This window comes from Aplidium turbinatum, chromosome 8 (assembly GCF_918807975.1).
Source record: "Aplidium turbinatum chromosome 8, kaAplTurb1.1, whole genome shotgun sequence".
Classification (NCBI taxonomy): domain Eukaryota; kingdom Metazoa; phylum Chordata; class Ascidiacea; order Aplousobranchia; family Polyclinidae; genus Aplidium; species Aplidium turbinatum.
This window is the reverse complement of record NC_137479.1, coordinates 15,022,011-15,046,954: the sequence shown is the minus strand read 5'-3', so window position 1 is coordinate 15,046,954 and position 24,944 is coordinate 15,022,011. Positions and strand designations below refer to the sequence as shown.

At 36.3% G+C, this 24,944-nt stretch overlaps 2 protein-coding genes and 2 non-coding genes across 5 annotated transcripts; 2 read left to right on the top strand and 2 right to left on the bottom strand.

Moving 5' to 3' along the window:
• The first annotated feature begins 4,786 nt into the window (after positions 1-4,786).
• Positions 4,787-10,162, top strand: LOC145775173 (ras-related protein Rab-11A-like). Of its 2 annotated transcripts, none has more exons than XM_082586406.1 (4): positions 4,787-4,883; positions 7,710-7,906; positions 8,623-8,807; positions 9,470-10,162. In XM_082586406.1, exons 1-4 carry the CDS (start codon positions 4,864-4,866, stop codon positions 9,773-9,775), a joined length of 708 nt encoding a protein of 235 aa, XP_082442532.1. In that variant the 5' UTR covers positions 4,787-4,863; the 3' UTR covers positions 9,776-10,162. The 2 variants fall into 2 exon arrangements, with proteins under 2 accessions (XP_082442532.1, XP_082442534.1); XM_082586408.1 differs by having other exon boundaries at positions 8,753-8,807; positions 9,470-9,655.
• Positions 10,163-11,726: 1,564 nt separating this feature from the next.
• On the top strand, positions 11,727-15,695 carry LOC145775172 (adhesion G protein-coupled receptor E1-like). The gene is made up of 2 exons (XM_082586405.1): positions 11,727-11,810; positions 13,634-15,695. Exons 1-2 carry the CDS (start codon positions 11,738-11,740, stop codon positions 15,382-15,384), a joined length of 1,824 nt encoding a protein of 607 aa, XP_082442531.1. The 5' UTR covers positions 11,727-11,737; the 3' UTR covers positions 15,385-15,695.
• A 1,656-nt stretch (positions 15,696-17,351) lies between these two features.
• LOC145776456 (U5 spliceosomal RNA) lies at positions 17,352-17,464 on the bottom strand. The gene has a single exon (XR_014290246.1). It is a non-coding gene; the product is annotated as a U5 spliceosomal RNA (small nuclear RNA).
• A 551-nt stretch (positions 17,465-18,015) lies between these two features.
• Positions 18,016-18,097, bottom strand: Trnal-aag (transfer RNA leucine (anticodon AAG)). The gene has a single exon. It is a non-coding gene; the product is annotated as a tRNA-Leu (tRNA).
• Positions 18,098-24,944: the final 6,847 nt, after the last annotated feature.

The following is a 24,944-nucleotide window of genomic DNA, read 5'->3' as shown; positions in this document are numbered from 1 at the left end:
TCTCATATTATAACATATTAGTAACGATCTTTTTCTATATTTTATTGAGTAACTTAATAACGAATAACGATACTTTTCTTTTCAATTAATGTGCATTTTGTAATGGCTTGCTGGTGTGTTGTTAAATACGTGCCCAGCACTATCCTTGTAGACATGTGTCATAGCTCATATGGCAGTGACGTAACCATATGCTTGTGCCAAGAAGAAAACAGTTGCTCAAAAGCACTCATCGGTCACATCGCACTTTAGATTCAAGTAAAATGGTCGTTCACCCTTGGATCAGTCATGGCCACCTGGAGATGCGGCCTGATTTGTCACATTTTGCAGATTTTGATTACAGCTACTGCTAGTGCTTGACTGACATTTTTTAAGATGTTTTTACTTTTTGCGGTTTCCTAATGACATAAAACATTTTTGTTGCCTTGGGAAAGCAGTAGCAAATGAGAAAAAGTAAGTTGAAAAACGCAAAATCAGACTGTTATTGAAAATTAACAGTCTGACTAAAATCTTCGAAATCAAATTTTCTTTGTTTTTCAACATGTGAGGATGTTAAAACCTATTGTGTCATCTGGGGAAAAGAATAAAGAAAGCGTAAAAATCTAATTTTTAGAAAAATTTATTTAAACGTTCGCCCAAAGTTAGAAAAACTTGGAAATTTCTGCAAAATGTGACAAATCAGGCCGTATCTTTAGGTGGCCATGGATCAGTTTAGTCTACCCCTGGTCAAATCAAAAAGTTGATAAAAAATACATTGACTGTCGTTCGTGTTCAGCACTTGTTACTGAAAGAATGCATTTTATATGGCGCTGTATGTTTGGCTGTGTGCCTCGTGCCTCTATATACGCCTATGCTGAAACGATTGGCATAGTCAAGTTAATGCGTTTTTTGTTTTATGACTCATTTTCTTTCATGTAATTTTTGCTTTGTTGTTGGCTGACTTTTCCATCCCGGTACAGGTTGGCAAACGAAAGTTTTTCGACGGAACCTTTGTTTGTGGCCTTGATCAGATCACTTCAAAAACTGCTCTTTAGTCTTGATTTAACGGCACCTAGTTAGTGGAAAGCTTAAAACAAGAGTAATTGAACGACTGCTCAATAGAACGTCTGTCGTCTTCATTAATCTGGCCTGAGCAAATTAATTGTCGGGAGCTTTTCCAATTAAGCGACAATGACAAGATTACGCTTTGTAAAAAAAACTTTTTCAAACTCATAACAAACATTTTTACAATTTATTGATGACATTCAAAAGTTCAGAGTATTTGGTATAATTTTAAAACTGAGTGTCAAAGACCGTTTTGTTTTTATTCGGGTTTGGAAAACATCGTAACGAATAGAATCATTTTTTTATTTATTTTAATCTCAGATATAACTAATTCATTCATTTATTCCAATATGTGCATTGTAGATTTCCCAATTCTAAGAAAACTACGGCGGTTTATCTAATAGTAGTCTATAAGATAATTTTATTTAGTCAGAAATCCAATCGTTACACCAGCTTTGAAAAACTATAATTAAATATTTTGTCAGCTTTATACACGTCCATTTTATTTACAATACAACTACAAATTATCCTGACGTTTAAACCAATTGTTCCATTTGCGCAATTGAATAGTTTATCACGTGTCGCGAGACTTTACTTATGTCGAGAAAGTTTACATGTTTATACAATATAAATAATTAGGCCATACATGTAAACCATAATTTCTATAAAAATATCTGTGTAAAGTAAATTACTTGTAAAGCTTTTCTAATGAATATGGAAAGATATGTGAATCAAAGGCCATATGACACATTCACGTACATACATTGTGTCACAAAATTACCATACAATGCAAAAATTGTTATCAATTAACCCGAAGAATTGTTGATATTGATACTTTGGAGTTACTCTGATACTGGTAATGATGATTATTATTCATTCTATAGAAAAACATCACTTGTGCAGTGTTACAATTTAGCCTCAGGCGGACAAAAAGAATCAATAGCAAAATAATTGATGAAATGATGTAAATTCGAAATTGGAGGTTATGGAGACTGTGGAATGCCTCAAGAGAAAATGTTTACGGAACTAATACTGTAATTGTATAAAATTCGTTTCTACTGAAAAGAATGATGTTAGAAGTATTTGACAATTGCGCTTTGCGGTTGTTCTGTTGATGTGCAGTAGAACCTCTGCTGAACCAAGACGCTGAACGTAATGAAATTGTTGAGGACGAGAAGCCAGGAGACCTGGTAATGTTTATTGTTTGTGAGTTCAAAATATATACAAGACTGAATTCTCACCCCCTTGAGGATTTTTGTGAAAATTGGATAAGACGCAGCTTATGATGAGGACGAATAGGAATTGTGACAGATTTCAGAAGTAAGCTGGAGATTGAGACAAACCGACAAGATACCAAGGGTGCGTTGAATAAAAATCTGGTTTTCTTACTGCAGAAAGTGAGCTAAAAACCGGAATCAAGCTTACCGTTAGCATATAGCTGGGAGTGGGTTGTTGTAAATATTATATGATTGAACTGTCTCGTGTGAAAATAAATTTCTTTGCATTCCATTATAACTAGGCTATTTATTTTTCACAAATGTTCTAAACTTCATGACTCCATTACCTTTTCGTATCTACTCTGCATACAATGCATATGTTATGAATAATAATAAAATAATAAAAATTTATTTCACACCATCTGGTTGCAAAATAGCGTCAGCAAAAAGTCTCCATTACTGACGATTTTTATCCAACTGTCGCAGTTCTTCCGGATTGTATAATATTTTAATTTACATTATTTCAATTTTATCCACTTTCGACTTTCGTCGATTAGTGTAGATAAGGGACACGCTATAAGAAAATTTCACGAAATTGTTATAGAGTACGAGCACAATCAAGGTCAAGAAACTCTGGCGTAGACCGATAAATGAACAGTCCCTACATTACAATACACCTTGACCAACCAACAGACAAATTTCCAATACAAGTTTTTAGTGGTTTGCATTGTTTGTTTGGTTGATTTGTTCGATCTAGCATGGTGCATTAGTGCGGACAAGTTTTTTGGTGAAAATTTAAAGTCTTAACAAAGTTGCAAACTCTTGAAAGTGATGACTATAAAATAATGTAGAGGAGGCATTACTCATCAAACAGAAACAGTTAACCAGCCTCATTTTAACGATGAGAAATTGATTTCGTTACGATAGCATCTTCAGTCTAATAACAGCTCACAACGTCAGAATACATTGTGAGATTGTTGTGAGATGTTGTGAGACAAAGATTGTATTGTAGCGAAATTGATTTCTCATCGTTAAAATGAGGCTGGGTAACTGTTGCTGTTTGACGAGCAATGCCTCATACTTTTTGATAAGAGAGAGTCAATCGCGGAAGGCGTGAAGCAGACAGTTTGCTTAGGTTAGGTTCTTAGTACCAGAAAGATTTTATTAGACTAGAAAATAACGCATAGGAAACACCGTGCCGAGAAAACATTTTTATTAAATAAGAAATCCCACTTTCGAATGAATTATTTTATTTTGTAATAGGCACACTTTGGGATGTGATGTCCCAAATAGTAGTCACACAGCACAAGATAATCTTTGCCATTAGGACTACCCAAGTCAATGCCTATCCACGTTTTCAAATAAAAGTTTAGGAGATTTGTGAGGTTGCAAATATACACTTTGATGTGTAGAATTATATAACACACACATTAAACAACTTAATACAACATTTTCAATGTTGTAAGACATAATTCCAGGCCAAAACATCACTTCGCGTGTGATTTGTCACATCACATCAGTTTGTTCCAGAAAAGTGTTGTTCTTATTATTGTGTCAACACACGTCTCAAAGTCTGAGCTGAAGTAACCCCCCTCTAGCCATAGCCTACATTGCTGGTTGAAATCAGCATGAAGCTGCTCTGACAAACTCACAAAACAGGAAGAAAGTAGTTGCGTCACTTCTGGACTGTGACAGGTATTTGAGCACGTATTAGTTATGTAGTAAATCAATATTGTCATTTTGTGAGATGGTTGATCCTTGAATATGGTATTTTCACTGATTAGTTTTATTGATTTTAGTTTGAACTTTAACAAATAGATGTTTGGAACTATTGTGAGAAAGACAACTTTTTAGCTGAAGTTCCGCTGTAAGAATACGTGTATAGGCTGCTCAGCTAATTAGTATTGCGTTCGAAAAAGTATTGATCAGTAAACAGTAAACACCCATTTCGTTTCGCACCAATAGTCTGCAAAACAACGCAATCATTGGTTTGAAGGTTGCAGTGTCGCAAGAGGTAACAATGATAGTAAATCAGTCTCCTGAAAATTTCATTCTTGCACAATTTTTTTCTGCGATGCAAAATGTAAAGACATTGTTTAGCGTTCAAAAAAGTTTAGCTACTTTGCTCTTGAAATACTGTACATCCTTGGATGAGATGTAAGCATGTAGCCTAAGCAGCCAATAGAGTGAGCAGAAACAACACAATAGAAGCTTTCGTTTTTAAGACTATACAGTAGCATATACAGTAGAAAAGTTGTCTCAAAACTTAATTAATGGTTACCCATTTTAGACTACACCTTTATTTGTCGCATGTTGACTGATAACGGAAGCACCAGAAATAAACCAACCATTGGCCTCAATCATGTCATAAGCCTAAAATAGGTCATTCGAGAAATCATCAGTCTTCAGTCTGTCAACTTGTGACATCATTTCGTTGATAGAAATAAGCTTTGCTTTTAAATTTGGTGCAACAAATAGAAAAAATTTGTTATTTCTTTTTTGCTTGGTTGTACAAATAGAAAAAAAAGATTATTTCTTTTTTACTTGGCTGTACTGCAAAACGTTGAAAAGCGTTGATACACAAAGACTCATAAAAAGCAAGAAAATGAGCGAGTGTGAGCCAAGGTACGTAACTGATCTTTAGCTGGAATATAACCTACTATGGCTTCAAGTTAACATTGAAGAACAATAGCTTGATCATACGTTGCCAAATTTGCATGTACAAACTAACCGTACTGTAGCAAGCTATCCACTTTCTTGAGAGCCTAAAAACATTAAAAACAGCCGGGATGTATACTAGTTATGCTGTTTTACAATTAAAGTCAATCAAATATAAGCTATATTGCTCTCATCACAGGTTTGTTTACAAAACGTTGGCGATACATACAGGGTAAATTGATTTTGAAACTATCATGGCTGCACAATGTATGTCATAACCAAAAGTGGGCATCCGCTAATTTGAACGTAGCGCTCTTGCTACCGTTACTATATGACAAAACAACGGGTCACTCGCCGCCGAAACGTAACCCGCTACCGCTTCCCCTTTACCAGGTTCATTGACAGGTGGGTCCAGGGGATAGTTTTAGACCAGACCGATCATGATTTTAGGGGCCTGTAGCGTTTTTTAGAGGGCCGTGAACGTGGAGAAGCTACAACGTATTCTCGGTATAAAGTGCATGTTTCTTAGGAGTGTCTTGGTTTGGATCCAGAAGATCTCATTGGTACCGGAGCCAAATTATCCTCTCAACGGCTCTCCTCGTTACTCGACTAAAAGCTCCCATGCTTTATTTTTTGTATTACCCTCATGCCTCACACCGAAAGTTGTACTTCAGATAGAAAATCAGTCGTTTTTTACATTGATTCAACGTCGGCAGACGATCAATCGAATCAAAGTAAAAACGACTGATTTGCTGTCTGAGACAAGTGCCTTGCAAGGTCAAAAAGAGGGTGTTTTTGTTTTCATCGTCATTTGTTCATTTTTCAAAATAATTGCAGATAACAGTATTTCCAAACCTTTGAAATGAACCGCTTGACTTGGTGCTAAAAGTTTCAAATTGTATTGTTTCGAATAAAATCGTTTATATAAAAACTGTGTTATGTTTTATTTTCAATCACTACAAATTCGTTTCAAACAACTCTAAATATTTATGAACTTTTCAACTTAACGTTGTGTAATTGTGGAAGGTTAAATCAAAGTTAAATCAGGATGAGAGTTAACAAAGCTAGCAAACCAATCTTTTTACACATTGCGTCTACTCTACGTCTGCAGACGTTGAATGAAAAAAAAAGAACTTAATTTCTAGTTGGGTCAAATGCCGTCCAAGTTTATATTTGAGAATTAATTAGCTTCTCCATCGAATTTTCTTCAATAAGGCGGCAGACAAAGTCGAACTGAAAGAAAAAGATGCGATGGACAGAATGAGATGGACAGAAATAGCAGTGAAGACAATCGCTGCAAGGAAAGAATCGGCCACCCCCCAATAGTGGGGACAAAACCAATTTTGGATGATGATAATGAAGTAGAGATGGGATATGAAGAAAAGTACTGAGAACCAGAACTTTACATCTTACAGCCTTTGTTTATTGCTTTGTATCTATGTTTTAGATTTTAGAAACAAAATATTTGTAAAATTTATTCAACACGGCAAACCAAATTCCAAACAACCGCAGATCGCAATCATCATTTTTTTCCAAGGTCACGTTTCAAATCTAGCTGAACTGAACAGCAAAACCACAGACTTGAAAACTCCGGGTGCTGGCTTGTTTAACCACTGCAGTTTTCATACCAATAATCCCTAAGAAAGGTATTATTTTTCATTTTAAGCGTGAAAGCTGCGGGTAGTGAAATTGCGATTAAAGCAACTGTAGCGTCTATCTCGCTACCGCTTTGTAAAAAGTATTGCCGCTAGCCCGCTACTATTAAAAGTAATTGCTAAAGCGTAGGGTCGCTCCCGTTTTCCTACTACAAAAAGTAGCGGCGCTGCAAACATAGTGCGCTATTGTCCACCTCTGCTCATATTTTTTGCGTAGAAAAAACTGGATAGCTTACTGGTAAGGGTGAATCAAACGTTAAGTGTTAGTAGGTCCTAGCCAGTAGTCACGCTAAGACACTAATTTTTCCCATACTGATTAGAGTTATTTCAGTGGACAACAGCGCAGACGCTACTGTAATTTCCATGAATCAGACGCACACTGACGACATAACAAAAGCAAAAAAAATCTATTTTAGCCTTTTAAGAAGAAATTTTATTTCTAACCGGAAAACTTCAGCTGATTGGTTGAAAGTTACATTATTTAATCTTTATGACCATCGGGATGAATCGCTTAACGGCATGCCATAAGCTACTGCTAAACAAAAAAATGCAAGATTTACCAGAAAATTTTTCTTCCCAGTGTGTAACAAAATAGCGCATTTCAAAAGCTTCCTTTCATTTAAACAAACTTTCCAATAGGCAAATATTATTTAACGATCGTGACATTTAAGAAAATGATTAAGGTCCATGTTAAGTAACGGAATCTAGAGAATAGAGACCCATTTTTTGTGTTCTTCCAACGTATTCCATTTTTGAAAACCACATCTGGAAGATGTTAATTGCTGGTTGCAGTAAGCCCTAAGAAAAAAAACAATCGAATGCGCTGTCGTGCCATATTCTTCTGTTCAGAAATTTAGATTTTTGATCTAATCTAACGCTAATCCTACAGTATCCTACAGTATAGCCAGTAACCATTTATTAATCTAAGATTTCTTGCACAGATCAATCATAATTATAAGCATGATTTTTTTTCAATTTGACTGAAAACAATATTTTAGAATTTGTATCGAAAGCTGAGTCCAGCTTTAATAGATTTAACTTACATTTTTGGACTAGAATCGATCTTAACGACTAATGTTTTCCAGTAAATGTATCCCTCACATCAACGTTGTAAAATAAGTATTTTATTTCTATCTAGAAAACGAGAAACTTCAAAATCCGTGACAACTAAAACGTCGTACGTGGATTACGATTATTTGATAAAAGTTGTGATCGTAGGAGATTCTGGAGTTGGAAAAAGTCAACTTGTCGCAAGATTCACCAGAAATGAATTTTCAACAAGTAGTCGACAGACCATCGGAGTGGAGTTTGCTACAAAAACAATCGCAGTTTGTGGTAAGCTACTGTAAATTATAGTTCTGCGTTACGTTATTTCTTTTGTAGTTGGCTGTTTACCAACAGCAGAACTAATGGGCAACTTGGTTAAATGCACTCCTAAAAATGGAGAAACATAAGAAAACGTCTCAAAGTCATTTTGGACTCCAACCTCCCAAGCTAAACAAAACCCATTCATGGTTAGGATTTTTGCCTTCTTTGATAACAACTCAGATAGCAAAATCCGTCCTGTTTATATTAATTCAACGTCTGTAGACGTTCGATCAATGTAAAAAAACAAGTTTTCTAGCTGGGAGGTAGTTCATCATGACAGTTTTTTCTATATTCGTTATTGCTATACAGACTTATATGTTATGATTTTTTATTATTATTGCTGATTACTAGCGATTTCAATAACGAGCAATCAATTTGATACGGAGCAAATTAATTACAAAGCATGCGCGTTTACGAACAAGAAAAAGAAAAGTACTCAGTACACACCGACATTGGTTTTTGGAGTCATGTCTGCAGTTTTGTTTTTTTATTATGAGTTTAGTTATAAATCATGGTTTTTCTAATCAACCTTCTGCACCAGCTTTCTCAAACTTCAGCTACCTTTAAATTATAGTAACTGATGGTGAGTAGAAGGGCAAACTAAAATTCATCCATTTTTGCATTTATTGTCTATGTTCATGTACAACTATCGTATTCAAAAGTTAATTGCATGTCTTTGCCAGATAAGCAAATCTGCTCCCAGCTGTGGGACACAGCGGGAGAGGAAAGATACAGAGCGCTTGCATCGGCTTATTATAGAGGAGCAGCTGGCGTATTGCTCGTATATGATGTAACAAATTCACGATCTTTCAGGAATCTTGTTCACTGGCTGTCAGAAATTAAAGCTTATGCCATGGATGCATGTCAGGTATATGTAATGGACGAAACAGTCAGTTGTTAACCTTAAAACTAAAGCTTTTATATATATTTTTATAACAAAACGAAATTTATTAAGATCAATGAATGCGTTAAAATTATATTTACAAAAAAAAACTACGTAAGCTTCCTTTGTTTGTGTAAAATAGTCGACATTGAAAATTTGAGGTGCATTGAAGCTTGTTTTCCGAATAGGAATAAGTACTAGCCTGCTCAAAGGATAACAGATCCAAAGTGCCAGACTGAATGAGGATTAGCTTGGGGAGAGTGGAGTGAGTGTCCTAAGATATCGAGACAAAAAATAGTTCAAGACAAAATATAATAAAAAAAATCTGGGACATACAACCCCTGGGACCACTAAGTTAGAGGTTATCTCTTGCAGTCTATCACTTTCTTCTTGCGTTTTTTTGCATTTTGTATAATTATAATGTGATCACTGATCACATGTTTCTTGACACAAAGTTTTATGTAAAAAAGCACGATTGGTAAGCTCCTGTTTTTATGATCTGTACTCTGTGGTGTGACTTGTCATCGAATCGAACTAAGACCTATCAGAACCAGAAATAAAGACACTAACCACCGGTCACTGAACTGTAGGTGTACAAAAATTAAAAAACATTGATCAATTGTGACGAACACCTTTGACTGTTTCAGATTATACTCGTCGGCAACAAAATTGATCTCCAAGTAATGAGGAAAATCTCAACGAATCAAGCAAAAGCATTTGCTGAAAGTAACCAGCTGAGCTACATCGAAACATCAGCTTTGGAGTGCACGAACGTACAAGCTGCTTTCACTTCTTTGATTTCTCACATTTATTGTAACAATATCTTAGACGACCCAATCGGAAGAGATGAACGGTGCGCGACGATAAACCCTAGTACAAACAATGTATTGAGAATTAACCAGGATGAACGCAAAACTGCGAAGTTAAGATCAGTATGCTGTGGAACAGTCTGATGAAATGTTTTCACAGCAGACGTAATTGTTTTGTTTTTATATTGTTTTTCTTTCTAAGAAAGTTTTCTACGCAGGCTTATAACTTTTCATATCAACTTCCGTCAGACTTCACACGACAAGGCCAACATGAAAATGTCATGAAGAACTCTCAATTGTACTGAAGAATGTTTCTTTTTCTCTGTTGGCTTGGGAAAACTGTGTATTTCCAGGCAGAAAAAGTGACCGTTACCGTTACTCAACGTTGAAACAATGTAAAAAGAAAAAGCTTTTGTTGAATTGAGATTTCAACGCTTAGCTTCAGCACTACTAATTTGTTTGCGGAATTTACATTTTCTTTAGCACCTTGAGGCTATCTTGTTAGTTTTTGCCAAATAAACTTTGTCTTTGCAATTGATAGCTTTCGTTGTTTTGCTAGTCAAGCTCTATTTAATTCTTTCAAGAGACGAAAGCAAAATGATATGTTGTGTGCGGTAAAAACTAAGATGTTATTCAACAGCAAATTAAAAAACATTTTAAAACTTTTCTTTTTGTGGCAGTAGGCAGTAGTTGCAACGTTCATCTAATGAATGCGAAAGTAAAAGCAGAAATTACTATAAAAAAAATCTAATTATCCTGATGAACACTTACCCCTTTCAGTTCAGTATTTTTTTAAGCTTTTGGTAAAATAAATTAAAAGCTGTAAAAATGGTTAAAGAGATTATAGAGTGCTTCTACCCAGCTTGAAAAACCAGCCATTTCTCTTTCATTTTTTAAGAAAATAAGTCTTCAAGATCGTGCATTCTTGGCTAAAAGAGTAGTGTCATCTGCGTACCTTAAATTAATTATAGTTCTACCACCTATTTTCACTCCATTCTTGGAGTTATTTAACCTTACTTTTGCGATCATTTCTGTGTATATATTGACTAGAGGAGGAGATAAAATGCATTCATCCCATCATATCCTATCAAAAACCACAAAAGTGAAAATGAGAAGATGACAAAACAACAACATCCCACATAAAGAGTGACAGGCAGTGACACAGCTCAAAACTTGTGCAAGCGTAGAAAACATAGTTAAATTTAAAGCAAGGCAGAAAAATTTATGCAAATACCGCATTTTTAATATTATTAGCAAATAGAGGCAGGACCCCGGGAGGATAATCTAGGCCTATAGACCAAGAATAATTCAAAAGGCCCTGGCCTTTCAAACATACAGTAAATAAAAACAATAAAAAAGCTTAAAAAATACGTAGCTTTAGTGTTTTCTTAGTTCCCGGGCCCACTGGAAAATTACAGGTCTCAAGTATAATCCCAGGCTCGGGTCCAAGTGTATTATCTAAGCCCCTGCTAACGCTACTGAATAAAGGTCCTAATTGTTACATTCATCTGGCCAAAGTGACCAAGCGGCTCTTGCCTCTGTTAGTTTCCCCTTACAAAAACTATGTGAGTAGCTTTGGCTATGCCAGATGAATTTATTTGTTTTATTGATTTTCTTCTTGGTAAATACTAGATTTAACATTTGGAAATACTGTAAACATGTTATATTATTTGTTATTATTTTCGGAGAAAGTTTTTTTTTTGAGATTTTAGTTTATCCATAGGCCTATTAGCTCATTTTGCTACCCTTACTAATACTACATCTGCAGTCATCTCATAGCGATTTTTTCTAGAATAAATTGGCATTTCTGAGTCATGTTTTTTTTGTTTTCTCCTTTATTTTCATGCCTTGAAGTTTGAATATGCAAACCTTAGATAAAATGCGTTGAAGCTGGTATAGGAGTTGGGCAGGCTTGCCATATGACGTAAGTTCATCGGAAATCTGATATTTCCGCTAATATGAGATTGCGCAAAATGACGCATCTATTTACTTTCTTGGATGAAGCAACAACCGTTCACTAAAATTTGTTGCGAGCAATTAAGAGTTAGTCTATCAGCAATGCTGTTGAAACAAGTAGGTAAAGCCTATCTACAAAATAACGTTTAAATGGATTTACTAAAAAGTTGTAGCTGCCCAGGAGAAGAGAGAATGGAGCTTGTACTGCTTCTTTTATTGACTGGTAAGTTGTTTCATTTAAAATTTAAGTTGGTTTACATATTTCAAGTGTAGTTTTCAAAAAAGATTCAGCAATAAAATAAAAGTAGAAGTTTTTCAGCAAAGGTTAAGATTAGAACTAAAGTTAATCTTTAATTGCGGTGGATATAACATCACAAAGTTTTGATAGAAAGTTTGTCTTGTTGTGCAACAAACCTATAAAGCCAAATGACATCAGCAGAGTTAACAAAATTATTTTAAAGTAGGCAGGAAAAAACAACATTAATGAAAATTTAAACTAAGTTATATTGAGCTGCTGTATGGGCTATCAATAAAAATGAGTTATATTTTATATACCATTTCGTTCTGTTTGGATTTTTGCTTGGCATCAAGCTCTTATTTGTAGTGTTGATAGTAGGCTACCTTAACAACCTATGTGTCGATTGTTTAATGAACGTTTACATCGAATGTTTTTGTCACATCATGGTGTCCTCAACAGGAATAACAACATCAAAATTTTACCAGGCTACACCTAAAAAATAAGAGTCGGCCTACAAGAGTTAGAGGTAGATGTACCAACAGCGGATCATTCACGGATTTAGCAAATTGCACGATTAAAAAGTTTAAGTTGTAGATTGTTTTTCTCTAACTGCAGTAACCGTAATCCGCTGATTAAAACCACCGATTACTGATTTACAGATTAATTTCGCACAAACTGATTTTAGATTAGCTAATCAGATGATTGACTTAACCGGCCGCTTAAAAAAATGTTTTTGGCTCAAACATCTATTTGATTGAGTCGTGGCCACCTGTATAGCCTACTTTAGGTCGCCATGGATTGAATTTATCTAAATCTAAACTATAGCACAATACAATCGTCACTTTTGACCAACTTTTCAACATCAACACAACTAAGAATGACAAAGAATAAATGGTATAAACGGTTCGTAATTGATCACATGAGGTGTTCCACACAACTACACTACAAAGAAGCACAATACATTTTTCCTTTTTTATTTCTTTGTTTGTGTCAGACAAAAATCCAAGTGTACATGTCTTCTGTCGTGTACATTCTTCTGTCGTGTTACATACTACCTAAAAAGTGTTTCGGTGCTTGTAGGCTACTGGTTGTTTAATTTTCGTGGTTGCATGTGAAATATTCAACGGACCGCAAAAATATTCAACTTGTCAAAATGGACCTTTGCTAACATTAGTTGAGTAGCCCTGTCATATAGAAACACTGAATAGAACAGATAAACAAAAAAGTGTTGTCATGTTTAATTAATTAGTACACCCAGAACAGCAAACACGCAAAGCAGTAATTGCTAGCCGCAAGCTAAATGTAACATGGAGCTAAAATTTAAATTTAAATGTGTTAAATCTGCTGATGTTACTTCCCTTTATATACTTACGATAAAATCCAATACATTCTTTACAAAAAGTTTCAATAAGGTTTCATGTGAGTAAAAACTTGTTTTTTACAAACCAGAAAGCTAAATTAATTTTTGCAATTACAAACCTTGTCGTAGGGCTCTTTACTTTTTTGGTTTCTTACATTTACATTGGCCTGAGGTCTAGCCTATATAGGCTATTTATTCTTTTTCTAAAATAAATCTTTTTGTTTTGAAATCAATATGATTATTCTTTATATAATACAAGTTTTATCTTGCGCTTTTTAGTATTTTGTTTTACTAGAAGCTGCACTACTATTTCATTGCTTGTGATTGGCTGCAGTTTTAAAAAAAAAAACTTTCAGCCTATGTGGTAACACTTTGTAAGCTACAAATTTGATATTAACAACATTAAATTTTATACAAAACTCGAAAATTTAAAAAGTTTTTTTTTCAGCAATGCCAATTGGCTCTTTCGCTTTAGTGGATAAACATGGGGACGAATTGCCTCCAGGATCGAGAGTTGTGGAAGAACTTGAGGAAAATATCTCTTCTGATGCCTGGCAAAGCTTTGTAAATAACTTGCCTTATCTTTCGTACAGCAATGATTCAAAGTCGCCCAGTTTTGTATGGTTTGAAGAGATTTCACATTCGCTAGTGCGTGACATCATCAACTTTAATTTCAAAGAATCCTATTATCAACACAAGATTGGACGAAACATAAAACTGCAATATCATCATTTCAAGAAATTGTCAAAAATTTCGGATCAATATCTAACATTTTGGACAGCTAACGAGACTTTACAATCTTCTTCTGTTGTCAAGATACTCGGATCTACTATTACAAATATAACGCAAAATAACTTTGCCGTTGTTCTGTTGGCCACTTTTAAACAATCTTCTTTGTCAGAAAAAACACACAACAACAAAAACTTCAATAAACCTTGCCTCAGTTCCGACGTAATTTCAGTTTCGCTGTTCAAAGGAAATTCAAAAAAAGAACTCATCAAAGAATCTATTCCTGTGCAATTTGAAGTCGAGGTGAATCAAATTAATAGTGGATGCTTTACATCCGACAACAAAAATATCATTCTCTTAAGCAAGCCAACATATTCATGCGAATACTTCGATGATAATCTCAATGCATGGTCTGGTGTTGGATGCAGCATATCCCCACAATCGTTATCCCCACTTAGCAGAAGACGTTGCACTTGCAACCACACTACATCTTTTGCTGTTATCCTCTCTTTAAATGAAATTAAAATACCCTCGGCTTTGGAAATAACCATTCAAGTTGTTGAAACAATTTCCGCAGTGATGCTGCTATTGACTATAATAGTGATTGTGTTGTTTAGACGGTTTCTTGAACCAGATAGGTTTACGACACAACTTGGCATTGCAACTTCATTATTATTTCTACATTTATTTTTTCTCATCGGATCTTTAGCGGTGACAGAAAACCTAGGAACGCTCTGCGTGTTTATCACAGTGATGTGCCATTTGTGCACCATCTCTTCAGCTATGTGGATGTTAAACGAAGCCGTTATGCTTGTATTGAAAATTAGACGTACTTGCCTAAGGTTTCAGGGAAAAACTCACAAGGTTCAGCTTCTTATTTCGGGTTGTTTGTTGCCTGTTATTTATGTAACGATTTGTGCGACAGTCGGTTTTGCAACCAACACGTATATCGACATCATAAAACGTGACAGGAACTCAAGCAATGTTGCACAATACGATCGGTGCTGGCTTAGTAGTAAGTATAACATGACTTTGGCTGTGATTATTCCACTAAGTATTGTATTTACAATCAACTTTGTTATATTAATCGCAACTGTTAGAGTAGTGCGAAAAATGGATCGATTTGTAAGAACATCAAAACCGCAAAGAAAAGATTGCGCAAACGAGTGGAAGTTGCACCGCTCACAGTTTACATCAACTCTTCGTGCCAGCATTATGCTTTTTCCAGTTTTGGGCATACCTTGGATACTTGGATTTTTTGTTAATATTCCTGGTGCAGAAATAGAATTCATTGCAATTCATGGAATCGTAAATGGCTTGCAAGGCCTGTTTGTGTTTCTCATTTTTTGTTTTAAAAATAATAAGTTACGTGAAGCTACTAAAAAGAAAATCGTTGACTTAACTGCAGGATTGTCTGCTCATAATCCTTCCAAAAAAGCAGAAGATGTATTTAGGCCGAAAGATTTTTAAAATTTGTTTGTTTTCCTGCAGTGAAGTGAAATTATCGCATTTGTACACAGATATAACTTGTCTTGTGTAGTAGTTGTTGCATTTTATTAGTTAGATTGAGCAATCTGTTCAGCATTGCTCAATCGATCTCATGGCCGCAAAGGAAACCAGAAGTTGTTTCCAGGGACCAAGTGTAGGCCTTCGTTATATATACCGGTACCCAGTTACCCAGCAATAAAACACAGAAAAATGCACGTTCGTTTTTATGTTGTTTATTTGAGAATATCTTTCCACGTCAACACCTTCCGTTTTTTGCCATTTAGCATCAATACTTGCACAATATAACATGTTGAAGTCGTCGCCATAGCGTTCCGATCTTATTTCACCGACGCCCGTTTGCATATGTGATAGAATGGTGCAATACCAAAGTTGATCCTATTGCACAAAAAACAGAGGAGCTGGTAACGCTGCTTCCTATGATATGAAGCAGGAATTTAAGAACAGAATTGATGTCTCCAAGACCTTGGGAGCACCACTTCGCCTCCCTCTCAGAATCTACTAGAGGGCCCCTATTTTAGTGACGACGGCGTCTAAAGTGTTTCTCAAACCAAGGGCCTGTTGCTAAATAGAGGAAGAAAACTTTATGGCGCAAAATCTTTCAATGTAGGGAAAATAAAAGCTTCGCTTTGATCATTTTAGCAAGGAACAAACCATCACGTATTTTAGAGACGATTTAATTAATATGGCGGCAATACAGTATAGTTTGCATTAGACTAGAGTCTGCCTAGCCTTCTACAGTCCGTTTTGTTTTAGTGCTTACTACGTTTCAGTTTTGTTTTAATGTATTCATAGCACTTAACCTATGTTATGCTTTAACTGTGGATTGTAAAGTCGGATTAAAAACATTCGATTTTTAAAGATTTTTCAAGTTTTAAAAGTCATGAATTTTAGCTCTTTATAAACACGATTATACCTCACAGTGCTTTCATCTTTTCCATCAAATAGTCATTTTCCTTCTTCCGCTGACTTCAGCAAAATGTTGTCAACAGCAGGGCCGTTTTCAGAGGATAATTTGGACCTGGTAGCAATAAAAACAGCCGTTCCAAAAAGTTGTAATTGCACCACTTTTCAAATATAAAAGTTAAAACGGGGAAAAGAAGAATGACGCAGTGCAGCCTTAAAAAAATAAGTTGCTTGGGTGAATGCAAAATAAGTTACTTCAACATACTGTAATAAGGTAGGCTATAACTAAAAAAAAAATCGGCGATGTAGAGTTGCCTTTCAAATTCAGGCCCCCTTAAAAAGATTTTAAGCCAATAAAATCATCCCAGATTTAAAAGTATATCTTGGACTATCTTTTTCAACGCTACGGGCTGCCAGAATCCAACATCTTCGTCATTTCAGGAGTGTTTAGTGTTGGAGAAATCCTGTTCTATCAACTGTTGAAATACATGTTTCAGAAAAACAAGAAGATAATAGGCCTATTATTTACTTTTTTGATTAACTTGAATAAAATACAGTATCATCAATTTATTGGTTTCGTTGATTTGCAATAGTCGTGAGCTACCAAATATTGACCGACAATACAAAACATATTAATTTAAGCTATTAAATATCGAGCTTTTGTAGCGGCAAGCTATTATTAACTTACATTTTTTATTTCAAATAGTCGAAAAGCGCTGGACCAACTAAATATGGGTGGGCTCCCAGCGGAGGTGTGAGAAGCGGTAGATAGGGCCTTGCGTGATTTAATCAATGTCAATAAAATTGAAAAAAAAAATCATTAATATTATAAATCAACAGTTTCATCCTTACCGAATAGTAGAAAGTACAGTATATAAGATAAATATTGTACGTGAAATTAAGTTTCTTTTGGATTTACTAAATTACTGGAGTTATTGTTTGTATTTGCGCTGCTTTGGCATTACCTTTGTTGAACCGCATACCTTCGCAAATCAACCAACATGCGTCACTGGATAAGAGTAAAGATTCATCGCCTAGACGAGGTCGAAAAACTGGTAAGACTCATTGTTGTGCTCTTTCCCACGGAAATCTTTAGTAAAAGGCAAAAGATTTATTTGGTGAGGAGAAGTTAGAGTTCAGAATAGCAACTGCAATCTTCACCAACTCAAGCCATTAAACTAATTATTATTTCATTTGTGAAAACGAAAAGTAATGAAATTAATAAAGAATTTCACTAAGGTTGAAACACCAAACAAAACTCAGTTGGAATAATAAAAAAAGGCAAGCAGTGATTGACAGAATTTTTATCCTTGGACTGTAAAAACTTCTTTGAGAGCTTAATCTTGCAGTTTCGCATACTTGCAAAGGCTTTGAACCACTGACGCAGGTACGTCACCAAATTTGACAGAGTGAAGTTTCCAATTGTTGTTTTCTGTGAATTATTCCATCTACCAGGTAGCCTACTGCAGAATGGAATTGGAGAGCAGTCCTTGAAAATGTGTTGACCGAGAGTCGAACCAGCGCTGCTTGATCTTGTAGGCTACTTGCACCGAAGATCCTGTTCAGGAGAACCTTATGAGTTTACTGATATTATAGAAGGTTCAGGTAAAAAGAGTTCATCAATAAAATAGAGTAGCCTAAACCAGTTGATAAATCTTGCACTGGCAAAGAACCAAAACTATACAAACTTGGCAGCGGTGGGATTCGAACCCACGCCATCGAAATGACTGGTGCCTTAAACCAGCGCCTTAGACCGCTCGGCCACGCTACCCACGACAAATGACGAAGATAGTCTCTTTACAACGGAAAAACCTAGAACAGCGCACAGCTTAGGCGAAAGAGAAAATTGAATTGAGTCCTGTCTTTGTCATGAGTTACCAAGGGGAGTGGGGGGGGGGGGGGGGACTTATATACCAGTCCCAGGTATACAAGTCTCCCCACCCCCCTTGGTAACTCATGACAAAGACAGGACTCAATGGACATGGCTCTTTCGCCTTAATTGTGTAATGTTCTAGGCGTTACCCTTTACAACACCTTAGTTCAGAGCTTCCTATACTTTTTTGAGTGCAACTTCTTTTACCTAGTTTTTTACGACCTCTTTGTGTGTTCTTTTGAGCAAAAGTTTTACCTCTACTTTCTAGATTTCTGTGCTCAAACTGCTTTAGCCTATGTTAGATTTGCTTGTCCTCCTGCTTTGCAATTACGAGAACCAGTATTCTTTGTTTCGACGTTTTCAGTAAAGGTTTCCATCATGATTGACTCCAGTCCAGCCAGTAGACTAGTTCGTTTAATATTGAGTTAATATAGAAATATTGAGTAAAAAATCTGTGGAGAAACTATGAAAAAATTGAAGCCCAATTGCTGGAGTAGGGTTCTTTTTGAAATGAATGAAAATATTGAGGGGGTATTTTTCATGTTTAGACTTAAAAAAATTTGGCCGTTTTATTTTCAAGTATTATTAGAAGACGCTGAAATGAATCAGAAAATTACAAAAATGAATCATAAAAAAATGTTGTTGCTGCGCCCTTTTTGAATTTCGTATACGAAACAACTACAGTAGGCTATATACGCATGTCGTGTTTGAATCTAGGCCTTTCGTCATCCAAATAATAGTGTCTGAAGCTAGTATAAGGGTAAGGATATCATTAGGTCCAATTTAAAAGCTTGTATCATAGCCGAAGCGATTTTCCATGGCCACCTGGAGACCTAGAAAATAATGCAAACATGTTAGGCTACTTTAAGTACGCCACAAGCTATAAGGGGTTGAGAACCACTGGGCAATCAACTATGCGACTGGCCATGATATCATCACCATGAACACACATGTTGAAAATTATTTGAACAATAGGCTAGGCCTAGGCTAATCTACGTATTTTTGGCTACGAAATATAGCCAAAGCTTAGAGTTGGCAACATAGGCTACCTTTTTAAAATAGTGATGTTCAGAATCAATAACTTAAGCCTACAAAGACATTTATTATGGGCAAGGAACAGTGGCGGTTGGCAGTAAAATTCGGGGAGGTAAAAATGAAATAGGCTATCAATAAACTTTATCATATAGGTCCGGCGTAAGAACTTCTTTTCAACATCGATGCTATCTGTTTTAAGATAAAAACTGATTGATTGATTGAATCTTCATCCTCGGACTGGGAAAGCTTCTTGCAGAGCTTAATCCTGGCAGTTTCGCATACTTGTAGAGGCTTTGAATCACTGACGCAGGCCCGGTCACCGAGATTGACAGAGTAAAGTTTCCGATTGTTGAAGTCTTGTTGCTGAGAAACTATTCCATCCATTAGATGCCGCTGAATGGAGAGCCGTCCTTAACGTGCGTTGCTCAAGCGCACACCCCGAGAGTCGAACCAGCGCAGCTTGATCTTGAAGCGTCTTCGCTCCAGAAGTGACGCGCTAACCAATTGAGCTAACTGTCTAAAAAGGCAATAATAGCTCACCGGGCCTGCGTCAGTGGCTCAAGGCCTCTACTTAGACCAGGGGCTCTTAAACTTTTTTTTAACGCGGACTCCTTAAAACAAAAATTTAGTTGGCTTGGACCCCCTTTGTGGCAATAAAATTAAATTGAATTGGTAACAAAATTTATGTTTTATTAAATTTAAGAAATAGCGAATGCAGATGTAGGGTTGTAGGCAGGGTTGCATTCCTGGGGGGGCTCGGGGGGGCTCAGCCCCCCGAAAATCGAAAAGGCTTGATGTAGGGGGGGCTCAGGGAGGGCTCGTTCAAGCTTCCATTTTTCAGCTTTTCTGGCTGAACAACAACTTCTCGACTGAACAAGTAACACTTTAACAGCTTTCTCACAACAGAACTGCAAAAAAACACGAACATAAGTTGATAGCAATCGCCAATTATCACTTTTGTCAGAAACTCTCCAGACTGGGATATCAACTTCGTAGTAGCTAATCGTCATGTCAAATGGACTGTTAATTCTCTACTTCAAATAAAAAAAGCTATTCAAGAAGGAAAGTATTCGTTTGATGAAGTTGTTAACTTGAGTCCCGGAAGTACAAACAAATACTCTTTTAAAGGCACAACATTGGACCAGTTCAAAGCTCGCTGTAGAGACTAGCCTACTACCCTTCTTTTGATCGTAATCAGTTTATTCAAGCTTTGGTTGAGAACATTGGAAGCAGGATGGTGGACACCAACAATAAAAATTCTGTGAAGAGCTTGGAAATTATTGTACCAGAGTTATGGCCTGCTGCAGTCGAAGTTCCATGGCAAGAAGGGGAGCAGAGATTACGAAAAATAGAGGAGAGATTTCATGTCATCACTCCTATTTCCGATTTTCGATTGTATGTTGACAATCCTTGTCATATGCCAGATACGATAAAGTTGCTCAAGAACGTAGTAGCCTACTAAACATGATTGCTATGAGTTCTGCTGAAGCCGAACGTGGATTTTCACAAATGAACTTGGTCATCACACAGCTACGATCACGGCTGACCATATCACTTGTTTCAGCATTGTTGTTCATCAACATCAATGGACCACCTCCTCATTTATGGAATGGCACTGCGGCAACTCAGAAGTGGTTGCAGACTCATCGGTCGGCTGTGGATGTTCAAGTTAAGCATTCTAAGCTGCCCACATTGAATGAAATAAGATCTCCGCAAAAACTGTTTGCTGGCTAAAATCAAGGACTGTCGTGGTGCTTTAAACTTAGCCCATAAAGCCAAAGACCTGGCAGACAGGCTGTTTGTTTTGTGTAATCTCGTTTGCACCAACTTGGAATATGCTTTTGCTGTAATTGGAGTTTTTTAAACTGTTCGTTAATAACTAAATGAGATTTTAGTGTAACTGTCACATTGGCAGCTTATTGGTTCTTATATAGCAAATCTGCAACCACAAGCGCTCATTTCAAGAATTGCATTTCCTTACTTTCCTATTGCAGTCAATGTTTTTGCAAGTGTGCTTAGGATTGGCTCATACAAATAAGTTTACAATTGAGTTAAGAGATTGGAATTAGCTCATGCAAATCGAGTTTCAAGTGTAGGCCTACGCAGTAAAAAAAAAGCAAAGGAGATTGCAGTGTAGCAACCAAGCCAAATTTCAAACTTATAATTGTATATCGGATTCAACCACGCTTTCACGTTTTGTTGCTTCTACCTTTTTCTGTACTTCAAGCTATGTTTTAGCATGGGTTGTTTTTCGACATGATGTTCAGAAGTAAAAACATACTGAACAGTGTTTTCTTTTAAAAAAGGTAAACATTGTTGGCTAACCTACACCGATTACTTATACATACTTTGTCTATAACAACACAGCTAAGTGTTAGAGCCCCCCCAAAAAAATTTTTAGGAATGCACCCCTGGTTGTAGGATGTGGTGATATATTGTTTTTCAATATCTTCGATTTAATTTCATTAATGTGAAGGAAGCTGCTGTTTGTCTTCAACAAGAACATGAAATTGTGGCTTCGCCTTTGATAGGACAACAGCAATACGCATGTCATCCTTTGCATCCAACCGGTTTCGACTCTTTGTTTTGATAGTTACCAAGGATGAAAATCCTGACTCACATAAATATGTAGTCGCAAAAAGGATTATAGCAGCCATGGCTCTCTTTACCAAAAGAGGATATGCTTGCATCAATGAACTCCAAAAATCGCCAATACTTTTCGAATTGAAAGACAATTTTAATGAATAATGCAATAAACGTACGCAACAAAAAAAAAAAACAATGGGCTACAATGCGATAACAATTATCAGGAAACACCAAACTAGAAATCATCAGCGTTGTTTGAACTTAATCTTTTTTCTGTTGAAAAATGTAGCCTATTTCATTTCATTATACACTAAGATTTCCATTGTGCCTTCATGGACCCCCTAAAACTAGTCCGCGTACCCCTTGGGAGTCCATGGACCCCAGTTTAAGAACCCCTGACTTAGACTGAAAGTATGCAAAACTGCCAGGATTAAGTTCTCAAAGAAGCTTTCCCAGTCCGAAGATAAAGGTTCCCACAATCCCACAATCAATCCAAGTGATATCCTAATTAGCAGAAGTTCAAACCCAAATCAGTTTGACAAAATAGTTTAATTTCAAACCAGATGTAAATCGGTTCACTCAGCGATGTCCCCCCCAAAAAATGTTAATAACCCCTCCCCCTCATTAGCTCAGTGGAAGCCCGCTTGAGTTACGCATTTCAGGAGTGCTCTCCAATCAGCGGCACCTAGTAGATAGAATAATTTCCCGACAACAACAATTCAATAGCCAAACCGTCGGAAACTTTACTCTGTCAATCTCGGTGACCGGCCCTGCTTCAGTGGTTCAGAGCCTCTACAAGTTTGCAAAACTGCCAGGAATAACTTATCAAAGCTTTGTCAGTCGAGAATAAAGACTCAAAACCAATCATTGATTTAAAATTAAAAACGGAATGACTTTGAGTTGTTTTATTAAATAATTTTTTTGCTAATTTGGAATTTGTAGTTTCATTCTGTTGCTGTGCATTTAGAGCAGAATTTAGGCGAATTTAGAGCAGAATTTAGGCGCAAAATATATTCTAGGGACATATGCAGGCTATTCTTTCATTTTTTTTATTCTTTTTCTAAAAAAGAAAAACTGTTTGGTTTTACAATTTGTTTGTTGTATTATTTACAATCTGGCAACATAGCTTATAAGCAGTCTGCATGACGAGACATGCTCAATGCTCATTCGAGTGTAAAATGTAAACAACGTGTATTGCGCCACCAGTCATGTCTGCTGCAGCTTCGTTTCAACAAGTGAGTTTGAGGGCACCTGTTCACACTGTTCAGTGGCAGAGATGCTATGTGCTTGGTGTCTTCGTTTCTACTTGATAAAGCTGACTTCTGTTCCTCACCGAATTATGCAAATTATAATCAAAGAAATGATACAAGGTTTTAAATCTGGTGTGTTCTTTTTACTTAAAACAGTGAAGGTGAGCAGTAGTGTGCTGTTTATTTATATAGCCTGTAGGGTAAAAGACAAAAAAGCAAAAAAAGGCCTGTTATAACGAAAAAAATACGCGGTTGTAAAGCAATAATAAATAATTTCTATTTGGTCATGAAATTTTCTTGTAAGATGGCTTTATATGCATGTTGATACAGAGTGTTTGATGGTCACAACAAGAGTCGTCAGCTGCAGCTTAATTGAAGTAAAGTATTATTTTTATTTGGTGGGAAAGGAAATCTTTAAGTGCATTTTGTGTAGAAGTTGAACTAGAAAATTGGGGTACCAGTGGGGAGCTTGTGCCAAAAACGATTTATGAAACCAAAGCTTAAACCAGTAGTGCAAGATAGTTTGTTTCTGTGTAACATATTGGAAATGGCACCATCCATAATCCTTAAATGCGTGAAGGAAGAACTATTGCATACTGCACCATCAACTGTGCCTTCTATTTTTCTCTATACATGGCAGGGGCTCCGGACACTTCCTGAGAGTGGAGGGTAATTTAAGCAGGGGCGGGAACGATTGGTCACAGCGGTAAACCATAATCTCTTCGTGGGAAAATTGTAACATAAGATTCCCGGATCCGTTCGTCTGTATGTAATGACCGAAAAAGAAACACTCCTTTGAAACGTCTATTCAAAAAGTGTATTTCTGTAAAATTAGCCCGCGGCTATCGAAAATGGGGTGCAACTCGATACACCACTAAAATCTTGTCACTACAATCCAAACTACTTAGATAAAAGACGGAAATTTTATCCAGCTGGCAAGCACTAAGCAAACAATTAAATATGCTACCAACTTTCAAGCAACCATTTTACGAATGACTAGAATAATTTGCGATATCTCAAACTCACGTAAACAGTAACTGTGACGCAATAATGAAAGACATTGTCACGCAATTCAAACAGGTGTTCAAAGGTGGTGATGCAATGTTTCATCAGGTCTTACGAACGATGGTGCAATATTTGGACATTTTCTAGCAATTTCCATGACGTAAGATGCCAGCTAGGTTAAGTAGACCATAACGGTTTTTTTATGACGTTTGATTTGGTGAAAATTTTCCGTAACAACGATGTTTTGACATCGACAGGGGGCTTATTGGATTATCGCATCACATATACTTCTGGGAGGTTGCCACCCAGACCCTCTTTCGCATTACTGAAAGCTTCAGTTTCTTATACAGAGACTTAGGCGCAAAATTTTTGCCTTTTAGCACAATTTAAAATCGAAAAATTATTTCAACAAATCTAAAATCGCGAGCAAAAGCTTTTTAACATTTGCCACATTTTTTGAGGTTTTGAGACAATTTTGACTGGAAAAGGGGACGTACGCAAAAATTTCCTCTCTGTATTTTTCCTAGGCTCAATCCTCCAAATTTTGCACTTCAGACGCTAAATGGTTAGATTTAAAAGATCAAAAGTGTTAAGGCCAAAGTTTTCTATAACTTAATTTACAATTGCATGAATACAACACGATAACTTGGGCCATAACATCCGCAGTGAAAGAAAAAGTTTCAGCATCTAGCGTCTAGGCCAGGGCTACTGAACTAATTTTAGCAAAGGTCCATTTTAACCAGTTGAACATTTTTACGGTCCGGTGAATATTTCACATGCAACCAAGAAAATTAAACAACCAGTATGAGCACCAAAACACTTTTCAGGTAGTACGTAACACAACTTGGATTTTTATCAGACACAAACAA

What these genes read in the sequence shown, in the direction of transcription:
- LOC145775172 (XM_082586405.1), top strand. Translation starts at nt 11,738, where the DNA reads ATGGATTTACTAAAAAGTTGTAGCTGCCCAGGAGAAGAGAGAATGGAG. An exon ending in ACTGCTTCTTTTATTGACTG is followed by an intron (nt 11,811 to 13,633) that starts GTAAGTTGTTTC and finishes TTTTTTTTTCAG; the next exon opens with CAATGCCAATTGGCTCTTTC.
- LOC145775173 (XM_082586406.1), top strand. Translation starts at nt 4,864, where the DNA reads ATGAGCGAGTGTGAGCCAAG. An exon ending in ATGAGCGAGTGTGAGCCAAG is followed by an intron (nt 4,884 to 7,709) that starts GTACGTAACTGA and finishes ATTTCTATCTAG; the next exon opens with AAAACGAGAAACTTCAAAAT. An exon ending in ATGCCATGGATGCATGTCAG is followed by an intron (nt 8,808 to 9,469) that starts GTATATGTAATG and finishes TGACTGTTTCAG; the next exon opens with ATTATACTCGTCGGCAACAA.